Consider the following 15,706-nt stretch of genomic DNA (forward strand, 5'->3'; position numbering starts at 1 on the left):
ATAACAGCCTATCACTACTGGAAACCAACCCCTTACCCACAAAAAAAACAAGTGTGCATTTCTCTGAACTCAGTGTTCCAAAACATAATTTACTTCAGTGCTGCTCTCATAAAGACAGACACAGATTGTTGATTTTTAAAGATAAAGAAACAACACTGCAAATTTATCTGACTCCATGGTGAACTCCAGTTCGTGAAAACATCTGATTCTCCTGCTATACTCTTCCTGGAATAGTGTCACGTCTCTTCGGTGCTGTTGGTATTCCAAATCTCAATTCTGTAGTTAAGTTTTTCTTAACCGTAATGTAGTTCTTCTCAAGAACTACTTGCAATATGTAGCCTATATCAAACTCATACGTACATGTTGTGTAGTCATGATATTCTCTAGAAACATAAACCCATCTTTAATTTGTATCTCACCAGCATTAGAGAAAGTAAAGCAAACCGTGCATGAGTCACAGGGCAGCAGAAGAAATGCTTTAACTCTTTAAGCACTGTTTCCAGTTCTATGGGCAACTATTGAGAGATGTTGAGCCTTCTAATGTTGTTGTTACCATATTCCAACTGTGATTTAACTACTAATTATTACTGCCTCTCCAAACACTATTTGAAGCATTCAGTTTCATTATCGCAATATCATAATCCAAATAGTTTATATTACAATGTCAGTGTCTATTACTGTGTCTTGTAAGTTGACCACCTAAGCTTGTTCAGCGCAGAGAGAGGTCATAATGAGGAGAGTCATCGTGTGAAGCTGTCCTCAGACAACCTGTTATTATGTGCCTAATCCTGTTCTCTTTCCCATATGCAAAAACACATTTGCACTGCCTACTGTACACACAGGTGGGAGAGCATGCTGCTGAATGAAATGACAGCAACATAAAGAACACGATAACAAACTCTGAACAATCTACCAGGGAGCTGGCCCACTTCCAACCCATCCCTGGAGGACAAACCTGTATCTGAACTATTCTTTTTTGAAGGAGAAGAAGTATAGCGTGACATCTCTTTTCACTGAGCTTGTATTGGCTGAAGATGATGTGTTTCTGTACTGACAAGCAAAGTGTGCCAGTTTTTTTCTATTGTAACTTAATATCACCTCCAGCAACTGCAATGCCAAACGTCATGTTAAAGAACAACTTGGAATGGATTGTAATTTGATTTGATTTGACATGTACAATTGTTCCTACAGATTCCAAGTCATGCACCACTATGTAACGCCAATGCCCCCGGGATATTGTTCGAATAAGACCTGGCTGCTATGACACGGTTTAGTCTCATGAAACTAAATCTTTTTCATATTCTTATCATATTTGCACAACAAACACAGGCCAAACATGCTGTTCTTCTTTAATCACCTGGCACCTCTGTTAATGTTAAATTAGTCAATATGCTGAAATGAAAATTCTATTTTCTTGAAAATTACAGCTATTTCAGTGTTATCAACAGGTTAAATGTGTACATTACTTGTTGACCCAAGGCTGAACGGTTTCTAAATCCACAGAACCCACCAGTAACCTGTCCTCAGCGAGCAACATCAGAAAACGGAGAGGTGAAACAGGAGGAGCCCGGCAGCACAGTGTGACCTTGCAACATGTAGACGTGCATGAATACATGAGACTTTGTGAGCAGACGAGAAAACATTTCAGAGAAGGTGTATGAGCGAGATGGATAAATCTATTATTAGAAGGATTATCAAGTCCTGAAATGACCTTTCAAACTCCTGTTATGCATGGCTGCCCTTGTGACTCACAGCAGTGTCTCAGGATTTTCAGTTACAAGTGGGAAGATCAATTGCCATCTCCCTCTGTGACATCACAAAGTGCACAACTATAAATAATCACAGCAGCTGCAAGAAGATGAGATTCTCAATGATCACAACAAGCAAACAAAAATGAATAAATCACACATCTCACATCTATGTATTTTAAGTTTAAATGAATTCTACATAGGAAGACGGTGGAGGTGTTTGTTTATTCAGCCCTACAGTTGTAAACTTCTGAAAATTTAAATGGATTAATGTCAGTTCCAAAAACAGTTCTCTAACTGCAGCCTCATCACTATGCTTGTGCTCGCGTGGGCTCACGTCAGCAGCAAACAAAGATCCTAGGCTCCTGCCAAAATGGTGACAGAGGAGACTTAAGTATTTTTCTCATGACAAGATGCACACTCACGAGGTAACTAAAGCAACACTGCCCAGCATCAGTCACCTTCCTGTTTGGCCAGACAGACTGATTTTAATGAAACTTTCTTTAGCTTTTTATGCTTTTGTGGTTTCTAGGTTTATGTTAAGCAGCAGTGCAATTAAAATGTTCACATTGGGGTCGACATCTTTGCGTCTTTAGTTTTAAGAAGCATGTATTGCTGCATTTGTATTTATGCACTTTGCACTACACCTGAGGCTTAAGGCTACCTGCAGCAGTGTCTGTGTATGTCAGCAGAGCAGAGAGGGAGGGGGGGATGAGACATCTAGACGGTCATTTGTTGATATTAGCAGACTCTATTGCTACTACAACAACTCACTCGCATCTCTTTGCTCCAGTATGTCCGACTCCAATTCCTACTTGTCAGTCTACAGACAACAGAGGACGTTATGAAAGGCCTCATTGTCAAGTTATGATCTGTTCCTTCGATGGCATTAAAAAAGATCTCTTCTTAATCCCCTCAAGCTGAATAATTACAGTATGGAGTAATTAGTAAAATATATGACAGCCTGTACAGGGATACACGTGGACATAAATGCATGATGATCCTTGCATTTTTGTGGACTATTTTGACAACATGTGTGACTTTCAGATACACTGTGATACACAGAATTCATGTTTATTTTTGCAGAATCACCGGAGACTGAGAAAATGTTTTCCATTTGCCATTGCTTAGCTCCCTGTAATTAATTAAATTGAAGAGGATAACACCAGTCTTCATGCCATCCTAAGAAACAATTTCCTCTTGATAGCATGCTTCAAAAACACTAGCTCCTCCAAGTAAACAAAACGTATTATCACAGGGACAGAGGAAGGATGTTGGTTGCTAAACAACATTTTCCAGTATGCTGCCATAACACTATAATTAGACTGCAGGGAGCTGTTGCTCTAATGTAGACGATACAGTTCACAATGTACTTGAGGTGCTGAAGCTCAGGTCAAAATACCCAGCAATTGTTTCAAACCGATCGCAGCTTTCTCATTTACGACATCAATGCACATTTCTAACTTTGACTGACACGCAAAAAAATGTGTCCAAGAGCTTTATCCCCCTCACCTGATAGGCTTCAAAGCTGTGTCCTGTGGTAGTTGCTGGGGCCTCAGGAGGTACTGGGGCCTGTCTCTTCTTGATGTCAGCCTTGGGAGACATCCTGGACATATTCATGACTGACTGAGACTGGCCCAAGGTGCTGGGGACCCCGGATACTTTGGACAGACCCTGTGGGTTAGCAATTGCATATGAATGAGTTCAAGAGGAGTCAGAAACATGACCACTATCACGTCAGTCATGAATGAGACACCATCAAAGTCATCATTCAGAGAAGACATTGTTTTATTATGAAACTAAATGTAATTCTGGGCTCATCCAAAATGGAGAAGAATAGAACTTGTGGAGGGATTTAAAAAAAAAACAACAAAAAAAACATTTTGATTCTGATTCTGTGCAGTTGTGGACAGAACAAGAATAGAGGATTTGTCATGTTGAGCATGATATACCCAAAAAGATTGTCATGCAGCCTTTACAAACATCTCAACTTTTCCCCATTATATCAATAACTTAGTGTATTTTGTATAGACTACAACTGCGTTAGTATATTATGTGAACATAGACACAATATTCAGATAGTGTTATGCTAAAGAAATTGATAATGATTCCTGCATGTTCACAACTTGTCACGGCCTTTAAACCAATGATGTCTAAAAACAAAGCTAACATTTAAAAAAAAAAAAAAAAATCTATTTAACCTTGATAGACAATCCAACACAAAACATGCCAGCAGGTGTAGTTTGCCACTCACTTTCTCTATCCTTAATCCTGTTCAGGCTTTACAGTAAATAATACCTAGTATGCCTGACTGATTCAGACAAAACAGAAAAGAAGAAATGTGCAAAATGTACATTCAATGCAAAAGTGAGTAATAGTAATAGAAAAAGTAATAGTGTGCAACCTTAAGTCGTAGCAGAAAAAAAAGAAAAACAACTGAGAAAAATCTTAACAGTTGTTTCAAACTGTGCTGTAGGACAGTGCAAGGGAGAGGTGGTGGGGTAGATGGCATGTGGAGGTTGGCAGAACAAAGGAAATGTTGGGAATCAAGAATGTATGGGATTTCTTTAAAAGGAAGAATGCTTTTCACCGCTCTCACAACAGCAAAAGAGGAAAATAGTAGGAAATCCACTTGGGCACTTAACTCACAATGTTAATTGTCAGTGAAATCTTATTTATCTATCTATCCAAAAGTATCTTGACTTTTGGACAACTATTTTGATTGATAAATATAGGACTTGGTGTCCTATATTTCTAAATCTATCTATCTATCTAAAATCAGAAAAGAAGAAGAAGAAATAAGCACAAATGTCCCTTGTCAGTTTGATTCAGAATCAGCATTGGCCTACAACGTGATGCTCTCTGACCACGTTAGTGTTTTAAGACCACACAGACACACAAACACACACAGTCGATTAGCCCCTAATGAACAATTAGAGATAAGAGGCTGGGCTTTTAGTGCTAATGTAGCCAAGGTAGGGTGACCTAATGCCTTCAGGCTGATAACACTGTATGTCCATAAGTGTGTGTGTGGGTCTCCTTGTGTGCACAAATGCATGTGTATAGTCTGATAACAGTCCCAGACTGAGAAACAATCATATCAGAGACAAAAAGCCCAGCTGCATTAAAGCCTGCTGGACAGAGTGATATGGCTGAGAAATATCAGGATGAATAACTGGGGATGCAAGCAGCACTGAACAGGCCCTCATGACCCTCATGTGGGTGTGGATTGACTGCAAATTGCCTTTGTGTGGCCCTAGAGCGAGGTCACCAATAATCTGTTATGTCAGAGTACAGTAAATGTAGACCACGCCCTGAAAGCTTCATGAGAATATAACGATGTTTGTTACTGATGAAGTACTTCCTGTTGCCAGTAGGTGGCAAAATGACTGGCTTTGCAGGTTGAGCCGACTTTAAACCCTTCAGACGTATTTGAAGGAAAATATATTGTCACATATATCATAGGCATAAACACACAAGGGGCATGTAGAGAAATGGCTAGAAGATATAGCTTAAAAAGGGAATAAGAAGATATAATGGTGTCAGTGATTCAGCATGCAGCGAACAAAGACAAAGGGTGGACAGATTGAATAAGAGGACTTTGTTCTACAGAACACACAACAGTGAAATGATCCAGGGTGGACCAGGCAGCCTTTTTTTCAGCTAATACAATCAAATGTCATATTGATCTGAGATGAGCCACAGATGACTGGCTCAATCTAGGTTCATGGCTTCAAAATCAAGTTACCATGATTGAGTTATGGATATAAAAGATAGACATGCTGCTTAATGCCGGACCTAAATGTCTGGTTCAACATGCAAGCACTATAAACACACACGCAACCAAATATCTGTGTTTTCTATTTCAAAGATGGTCATGACTTGTTCAGATGCTCACACCCAAAATGATCCTTTCAGCTGGTCTAGATTTGTTGTGTGTCACTATGTAACAGTATGACTATAATCTTTATCATGTATTAAACATTGATTGGAATGAAAAGGGAGTGAGAAAGTGAGTGAGAACTGTGAGAAGAACTTTTTTCAGACTACTGCATAAGTCTAGCAACAACCAAACCCAATTATCAGACTGCAGAGTAACCTTTTGGAGATGAATGCTGCCCTCTAGAGGACATCAGCACACACAACTACCATCAGCTGTTACAAGTTATTTTTTGTTTAATCAACATTATGTATGAATTAACTATGTAATAATAAACTATGAAAGAGTACCTCTGGCATTTTGCTGCCTTTGTTATTATTATTATTATTATGATTATTATTTATTTTCAATGTACTCTGACACCCCTAAACCTTTAACCCCACATTATTAGTCACAGTAATACTTTACACTGTGTAGTGAAGTGAAGTGAAGATTTTACAGTATTGTAGTTTGAATATTATTCAACCCTAGTGTTTGTTATGCTGTCCAGTTGTTTGAGTGACAAGTAAAAACAAACACAACTTTCAATTCACGTATTACCTCTGGACATGTTCAGGTACTTTAGTGTAATACTTACATCTGTTTGTGTGTCAGTATTTTGGAAAACATTATCATCACACTCATCCATGTCCGCAAAGGTTTTCTGCAAACAGAAGGCACAGCTAACATGCAGCATTCTACTGTTCAGGCATGCACTTTTCAACCATTCACACACCATTCAAGGTTAGTTAGAAAATTATTACATAGCCTCATACTAAGTCACTCTCTTTTTTGTAATTCCTTGATTCTGAAGTAACGCTGTTGGTAAATGACCACAATTTGCAAAATAAAAGAATCGAAAACTGTTACAGCATTTAGGAATCTTACCTTGCTTTTTTTCCTGCTAAACTGGAAGATACCCAGGAGGCCTTTCTTCTCTGATTTACCCAAACTGGTGGTACTGGAGTAAAGTGAGTCTTAAAAAAGAGAGATGAAGAGGAGTTGGACATGATAGTGTCAGTGCCTTACTTTAAAAGTACGGGAATTATAACCAAATTCAGAAACAGTTTATAAGGCGTTAGGTAGATGTGAGAGACAAATTATCTTTGCATGCACGTTAATTAGGTGAACAGCAAAATTTACACTTTTTTCAGATAACCCTATCTAGTAGGATCCTATAAAATCCAATTTAGTTGTTTCTCTTGTAAACCAGAAATAAAGGTGTCATTCGCATTTATATGTATAGTTTCCAACCGTTGTCATGAACTATCCTGTTTTCATAATGTACTGACTTTCATCAGCAGAGGGCGCTATAGTTTTATTTATCTCTAGACCTCTTCATCTCACCTTCACTTCTGCAAAGCTCTGAATAAGACTGTGTCATGATAACACTGTTGGCTTGGGGACAGAGTGAGAAGGTTAACTAACTCTTAAAAACAGCATTATTAGGATTCTAAATAGGCAGAATAAAGTTCAATAGTTTCACATTGAAGAGATAAGGTTAGCATTATACTATAGTATTATACACAAAAAGTATGCATTATTTCTTTTAAGCCAGATTACTAACAAGCAAACAAGCATGTCCAGTGCACTATAAAAAAGAAGGTTAATAAGCAAGTAGTGGAAGATTGGGTTAAATGCTACATTTAAATGGAACCAACAACACGAGGACAGACTGGGCTCTTCATGACTAATACCTGAGTAGTTAAGAGCAGGGGCAGAAGCCATTTTAGGCTGGAGAACTGGAAAATATGAAGGTTTAAAACATCTTTAGTCACATGTGGACAACTGAAAACCATTCCTTAAAAAGGTAGGCAGATACTTCTTTAATATATCATTGCATTTAACTATAGAGGAAAAACATTTTAACGACGAAAATTATGACATGAACAAAATAAATACATTCCTCTGAATACATGTTCTTCATAATTACTGCAAAGGTTTAATGCCAAGATGTAACCCTTACACAACAGTATCGGACCATAAAGATTGCATCATTTTCAGTCTCAATGCTAAAGTCCTTCCTGACCTTCCTGTCTTTCCTCACAGATCACACTCTCCATGACCAAACAGTATGGAAAATAACAATGGGTGTGGACTGTTACCATGTAAATAAACCATATCAACAGATCCTACACCATCATTCAAATTCCTTCTAGATAAAAGGACATGTGAGTCCTACAAGAGTGATACAAATGAGTCTACCTCAAGGTTTTGAATTTGAATATAGGATCACAGGGCAAACATATACTTATATCGAATTTCTAAAATTCAAGGACCAAACACATTAACCACATTTTTATATATTAATGCCTTTTTTTTTTTTTGTCTAAAAACAAAACCTCACATTCAGAAATGTCAAATGACAGATATTTGGGGCCCAGGGGAACCAGGCTAATAGTAGCATATGCTAATTGTTTTGGGGATGATTTAAACATGTTGGCTGACAAGTATGAAATAGTATAAGTATAATGAGTTAATTAAATCGAAGGAATGTACCACAACAAATAAGAAACAAAAAAGTATATGAACAGAATCAAGAGGTTGAGGTTTACCTAAACTCTTGTCATGTACGTAGAGTTCCTTGATCCCCAGCTCCGTCAGAGATTTATCCAGTGGTAATTTTTGGCGACTGATGCCGTCCTTCAGGAGCAGAACGTGTGAAGGATCAAACTCACACTTGTCACAGATGACTGGTGTCAGAGCCTCGAGTGGTACCAGCGGGTTGACCCGTAACACTGCCTTCTGGCTACCGTGGTAGTTCACCAATAAACGAACTGTTTTCTGTTATCAACAGGAGAATGACACAAAGAAATTAGACATTTACAAGATCAAGAAAAGGTTACTGAGAGCACACTGTAACTTGCAACCATCATAGGAATTTTCCAAAACAGGATGTTCTTCAAAAACCAAACCCTTTATAACAATAAACCAACAGTAAACAGAGATGAAAAGGAAAGATACTAGCCTTGATATAACAAATAAAACAAAAATAATCAAAGCTTTGAGCACTGAGGACCAACATGAAAAAAAACATTAAATATAAACAAAAACTAAAGATCTGACAGTAAATGCAAACTAAAAAGACTTATGAACACCTATGATTCCTTTGGAGATGAATTGAGTAGAACAAAATGGACATTGGTGATAAGAGGAACACAGAAAAAACTTCAGTAATGAGTAACTGCTGGTTAGCGTTTTGCTGATGAGAGACAAAGTAACATTTAATGGACTTCTGTGTGATGCATGTGACCATTATTCATGTATACCTCAACACTACATATTGTTCCATAAAGAAGAACTGACAGATGTTCTACTCTGTACAGCAAGTTTTATAACAAAACAAACGTCCATGCACCCCTCTCAGGACCCATGAGGCCGAAGAATTCATAAAATTATTTCAGTGAGTGGTTATTCAGTGGCTTTTGTTTATCAGGCAAAATCAAAGTGGCTTTCAAAGTTCTGTGTTTCTTCAAGGAAAGGTGCTTAAAATACTGGAATGCACTCAGAGCACAGGGCTCTGCCAAGGTCGACTAATTTTACAGTTATACATTAGTTTCTTAGTCAGTACCATTCATCATCACTCCGTATGTATGTACATATACTGTACTGTATATTCCAGTATTACCACACAGAAATATAGCCAGGTTGGTACCCTTCCTTTGAAAGCATGAATGAACACAGGAAAGATTGTACATGTACTGCTCACAGGTCAAAGGGTCCCTCGCATAAATCGGGAGAGTTGATTAGTGGTGCTAGACAAGGGGACAAGCGTGTCAAGCGTTTTGAGAGTACAGTATGTATCCTGTGCCAAATTTCGCAACCCATCAGGGCAGTAGTTGGGTGAGGAGGGGTGAGGAGAGCAATAACTTCAATCAGCAGATGTAAGGAGTGGTGTTTGCCCCAAAGGTGATTAGCTTTGTTAAAGATCTACAACCACATTTGTTTATGCATCAAATGAAGTTGTATATCCAACCACATCCATTTTAAAACAGTGAGTTTTTGGATTAGTATCACGGGGGGACCTTTGACTGCATGTAGACATGGCGTATGGATGAGTATAATTGGGTGGATTCACTGGATTGTGAATTAACCAAATTAAGAGGTTTAATATCACTGAAATCCTCAGGCTCTTCTCTCTGTTGACTTTGACATAGTTTTTATTCCTGCTTAGACTTCATTCCTCATAAACCAATGAAAGGTACCAAGCTGCTGTTGCTTAAGGGTAATTTAATGTTCTGAAATCAACCGGGTAGTAAAAGTATATGTCCATTTTAACTGCTGAGACTGATGGTACAATGAGCAAAAGGGATGACATGAAATAACGTCAGCTTCTGGCCAGGCAGGGTCAAAAAGAGAGAGAGGAACCAGTGAGCCCTGAGAAGAGCAGAGAAATAATGCATGGTAACTAAAGGTAAGACACTCATCAAATATTCAAACTGTAGGAGGAGAACAGAGGGCAGACAGAGAAAAGGGGAGAGACAACGTATTATACTCAACAGAAAAATAACTTCAGAGAGGCAAGACTGCTGTAAAAACACATGACAAGAAATAGAAATATTGGGGAAAAGACAGAAGCACACTTCAGACTAAACCAGTACTGACTTCAACATCCTGCTTGCCCAGCTGGATCCCAACTGGCTTCCTACCTTAGCACGGGCCCTTACAGGTTTCACTGACGCTGCTTTCTGCCAGCAGTCAGAGGTAAAAGGTAAATTTGGAAGGGAAAAATATCATTTAGTATTTTAAGCTATTGTGGCATATATCTACATTGCTTCATGCAAAGCACAACTAAACATTGGGTGTCATTGGTGTATTGTGGAATTGTATGTATCGTTATCATATTGCTATTAGTCACAAATTTGTTAAAATATCAAATATAATATTGATGCATTTGCAAATATGCACAAAATCCATGCTAAGAGCATTGGACCCCAGCAGGTTTAAATATGATGTGACACATACAAAATACAAAGAACACTTGATAAAAAAAAGAACAGGCATCAGGCTCCGGTCTGACTCACCTCTGGCACTTTGGGCGCTGGTCTGCGCACCACTTTGTCCTCCCAGACTTTCTCCTTGATGAAGACACAGGCTACATTCAGGGAGCCCAGTAAAGCATTGGGCTTGAATCCCAAAGAGTGGCCCTCTGGCGACAGCAGCTCCAGGGTGTGCAGTGCTGGGTTAAGGTGGAAGCGACTACACAACTCAACCAGCAGGTCCATCAGCGCCTTACTGATAGGCAGAGGAATAAAGCGAAGAAGGGGGAGAGAAAGTGAAAGAAGGGGTAAGGAGGAGGGTGAGAGGAAGAGGGAAGAGATGGGCAAGAGAAGAGACAGGGAGAAGATCAGGTTACAGAGCCTGGCTAGCTTTGAACTCCAGTAAGGAGAAAAGTAATTACTTCATACAACAAACAAGAAACATACTCTCACCTGGTACTCTTAAAATGAATGGCATGAATGAATAATGTCAAGTGGCATGAGCACTGATTCTGATATACAGATAAAAAGACATGTTTTGTTTAAGGAGGCAACAAACAACCTTGGTGTCCCTTGAAGTTCCTGTTTGGTTACTGTCGTAATTGTGGTATTAAACTTCTTCATGAGCAGAAAGCAACAAACACTTGTTAAATATTTGAAAATCTGAAGAAAACACTATTTATGAATTCTAATGTTTTATCCCAACATATTTATATACAACACACACAAAAAATGCAGTCTATATGGTGACAAAAGAAAAAGTTCACATTTTAGAAGTGGTAAGGTACAGTTTTACTTTCATCATAGAAATAAAATCAAAAGGTTCATTATTTACAAAAGATGGGTGTAAGAGTATAGATGATTTAATCTGTGTGGTTTATTGGGACAGTAGTGTCCCATAATTTTGTGGCACTGTGGGGGTGGGGAGGCCTATAGTTGTACCTGTCATCCTAAAATAATGAAGCCAAGAGAGTGTCCAACATTTTCTGGGAACGCCAGATCAGATGACAGAGCTGAGAGACACACTACTACAAAGGACACTATTGACATTCACTAACAAATGGACACAGTCTACAAATAAAACAACAGTCTGCAGTTGACACATGCAGTGTCCTCTATGTGCCTCGGCTATTTTGCATTTTCATTTCGTATGTCACAGGAGATCTGAGGAGAGTCATTCACTGAGGTACTGAAGTACATTTCAGATTACATTTTAACCTGAGCAAATGTGTCATACACTTTCCACCATATTTCTGAGACAAGCCTGACACAATCATTGTGTCATTTCATTTTTAATTTGATGCACTTGTGCCGACATAAAAATGGCTTACTGGGTTTGAATATTAATCTTGAGATAAACATGACACTAGTACAAAGAATCATTGGCAAAGCAAATATACCTAATAAAACTGTAGGAACAATGGAATACCTTCATAGCTACAGTACACCAGTTATACATTTCTGCAACGTAATGTTAGAATATTACAAGCTTAAATGTGCTTCCAATTTAAATTTATTGTAAAAAAATAAACATAGTAATGTCTCTCAATACTGTGTCTCCGCTTCATCTCATTCACTGGGGATGTACTATTTAGTATCAGCTGTTTATGATACGTGTGCTGAAACCTCAGCCATATCTTATCTAATACCACCAGTATTATCAAATATTCAGGCTATGTAAACAAAAAACATCTGAAGCTAAAATGTAGTGTCATACATTCCATCCCCATAAATTACCTGGAAAAAAGAAACAAACAAAACACCAAAAAGACATCTCTCTGGCTTTCATACAAACCACAGTTGTGAAAGTCAAGCAATGTGGGACATTTATAAAAGGCTTTAAAATAGTTCTACATTTACAAGTGTATAAAGATACTACAAAACACCAACTTACTTTTCTGCAATAGTAAGTAGTAACACAAGATAGTGGCAAAAGTTTTTAATAAAATACAAATTCAGGTGCTACCAACTACTAAAAGAGCACCATGATAGTCTGTGATGGGGAGTAACTGATTTTCTGCCTCAAAGGAGAGAGCCTCATTAGGGGCCAAGGACAGTGGCAGGACAGGCTTAATCTGTAGTCTCTGTGGAACAAAGCTTGTGCTGAGATTGGGAATGGGAAACCTTGACAGGGCCTTGTTGGCACAGCAACCAAAACACACCCAGAAGAGGTCTAGTGACTAATAATCAAGGTCACTTAATTTGTATTCCTCATAAACATAAATTACTCAACTTTTATTTATAGAGCACATTTAAAAACAACCGATGTTGATCAAAGTTCTGTACAGAATGACGTCAACAAAAATAAGTAAAATAGGAACATATTATGTGCATAATAAAAGCACATAGTCCAGCCGAACATGAATTGAACGCCAAGGAGAAAATAAATTACAACCCCACCTCGAATACAGTGCATATATAGTTATACTGTAAATGTTAATAAATATGTATGAATAGATGGACATTTTTACAATTTGGGACACAGCCAATATGTAAAACAAGCGTGTGTAAAACCAAGTGTAAAACCTGTGTTCTCTAACCTGCCATCCTCAGTGAGAGACGTCTGGTATCCCTGTGGAAGAGTTAGCTTGAAATCCACAGTGGGTCTTAGCATGTTCTCCTTGGCGTCCATGCCTGATGTCCCTCCCCCATCAGTGTTTCTGAAGATGTGCCGTGGAGCAGGTTGAGGGGCCCGAGGCGGAGGTGGAGCATGTGCCTTCATTCTCCTCCTGATCAGTGACAATAACAAAGAAAGATACACAACATAGAATATTATTAACTTCACTGGTGTAGCAGTTTCCATCATTTCTTTACAACTAGTAAACAACAGGCAATGTGTGGTACTTATTTGTACTTGGGTATCTTGTTTACAAGACATGAATCAGTCATGGTGTAGTGAGTATATATACTGTATCATCATCAACATACATTTTTTTCAGACCCCAATTCACTTTTACTTTTTTATTCAAACTAAATAAATGTAGATACATTTGGCCCATTTCTTTTTCTCTCAGAGAACACTCTCAGATAAACAGCACCACATCATATAAACAACAACTCAATGTTATTAATGATTATACCTGAATAATAACAATAATAATAATAATAATAATAATAATAGAACAAACATTCACTAATATCATTCCAGAATGCTAGGCAGTTTATATAATGACACAATCGGTCATTAAGTCATTGTTGCTTCCCTGGCTTCAACTGGTTTGCAATAGTTATGCGTTTTAAACAAGCAATTGAAACCAATAAATTATACCATTATAATACTATTACAGTATATGCTTGTAGCACCAAACAACTCAATACAGCAATTTCAAAAGTCAAAAGGTTTGAAATTGGCTTCAAAATACAAGAACACAAATCCGCACTCAAACCGCAGCTCATATGGGTGGCGATGTACCAGATGTCAATGACACCCTAGCAATGAGGTGCTGCTATCTGCACATTTGAACTCAACGTAAACGGTACTTAGCCTGACAGAAACGGCTGATCAGACAGGAATCAAACACTCCATTCTCTTAACAATGACAAATAGCTTTTCTATATGCCCTTTAAGCACACAATCAATCTGTCTTCACAGTACACATATTTACTGGAGATAACTGAATGTTTAAAAACATTCCACTCACGTCAAAAGAAGTCCTTGAGCTGATTAAGTGTACCAAAAGTGTTGAATATATCAAGACTGTTTATAACTCAGTTCCAAGGATTCACCTCTCTAATTGAGAGTGTGTGTGTGCATGTTAAGCATAATCCAGTTTCTTCAAGATAACAACTCCTGCCCAGTTTATAAGCAAAGACAGCACAGCGGAAAAAGAATGCACATGAAGCACAGAGAGCGGACTCTAACCTGCTTTGAGTTAACCATTAACAGTTACGTCCAATATCAACTACACGCATGACCCACAGTGTCATTTACTCATTATGCAATGTTGGGGCTGAGAATGGTTTTCAAGGAATACATCAAGGGGACTGACAGACTAGCTTATTACATTCCATGACTGACAGTTTCTATTCAATGTCAGTGTTCTAACATTTGAAAACACAAAGTTTACTCACATATTTATAAGGAGAAGAAAAGCAAATGTTCACGAGCAGCTTAGAGACATTTGTGTGTGTGAGGTGAGATTTTTGTTTTCCTCCAGGGAGTCTGTGTCGTTGAAGGTAAAAGGAACTGGGCTCTGTGGATTTGAGGGACTGGGCCCCAGCCAGGTTTCACAGAGTTGGCTTGTATCCTTCTCTCCATCTCACTTGCTGTTTGTCTCACCATATAATTTCACTCTCTTGCTCTCACTCTCTCCTCTCTCTATCATTCTCTTTTTTTCTCTCTCTCTCTCTCGCTCTCTCTCTCACACACAAACAATGAGTCCTTTAGGGAATGCTCCCTCTACCAAAGAGTGAGCAGAAAATCAAAAAAAAAAAAAAAATGAGAAACTCCAGCACAGGGGTGGTGGTAAGTGGTGAACTGCTACAGGGGCTGAATTACAAATGGGAGCCTAAACACACACACACACACATAATGGACCTTTCAGAACCACTCAGCTCTTTTCACTTGACTAAACAGCACTAACAAGGTCAGGATGTTTCTTTCACTATACTGAGTTGACATTTAAATTAATGTGTCAAACAATTAGTACAAGTAAATGTAAATAAAAACCTTCTTCATGTATTTTATTCCACCAATAATTAAAGGGAAAATACACTTGACTTGATGACTTGTGCTTATCTGCAACTCACATCAAATATAGTGTTAGTACATTCACACTCAAATGAATGACTAAGATGGATAACGGCTTCATGAATGGGCTGGGAAATAATTCATCAACAATATATATCACTGTATAATTTTCTTCATTCATAATGCCAGTGGTATATATAGACATATACAAACATATAATCCCTTTGAATGATTTGCCCCACATGTGTAAAATGTTTCTGTGTTTAACAGTTATTTGATGTTTTCTCCCCATAAAATAGTCTTCTTTAAATCAGTGTTTAATCATTTAACATTTATCATGATAATTATTGACACTGATATGTTTATTGTG

At 38.1% G+C, this 15,706-nt stretch overlaps 1 protein-coding gene across 6 annotated transcripts in view; it reads right to left on the reverse strand.

Moving 5' to 3' along the window:
• Positions 1–15,706, reverse strand: part of cobl (cordon-bleu WH2 repeat protein) — a 46,405-nt gene that overhangs the window by 21,951 nt on the left and 8,748 nt on the right. For 2 of the 6 annotated variants that reach the window (XM_058646957.1, XM_058646952.1), the window contains exons 3-9: positions 13,187–13,375; positions 10,692–10,902; positions 8,223–8,451; positions 7,365–7,409; positions 6,556–6,644; positions 6,266–6,331; positions 3,261–3,422 (exon numbers count right to left, since the gene is read on the reverse strand). In XM_058646957.1, coding sequence (XP_058502940.1) covers positions 3,261–3,422; positions 6,266–6,331; positions 6,556–6,644; positions 7,365–7,409; positions 8,223–8,451; positions 10,692–10,902; positions 13,187–13,375 — 991 coding nt within the window. Of the gene's footprint in view, positions 1–3,260; positions 3,423–6,265; positions 6,332–6,555; positions 6,645–7,364; positions 7,410–8,222; positions 8,452–10,691; positions 10,903–13,186; positions 13,376–14,287; positions 14,452–15,706 lie in introns of those variants that run through there. The other 4 variants (XM_058646953.1, XM_058646954.1, XM_058646955.1 and 1 more) reach the window with 4 other exon arrangements.

This window comes from Solea solea, chromosome 13 (assembly GCF_958295425.1).
Source record: "Solea solea chromosome 13, fSolSol10.1, whole genome shotgun sequence".
NCBI lineage: Eukaryota > Metazoa > Chordata > Actinopteri > Pleuronectiformes > Soleidae > Solea > Solea solea.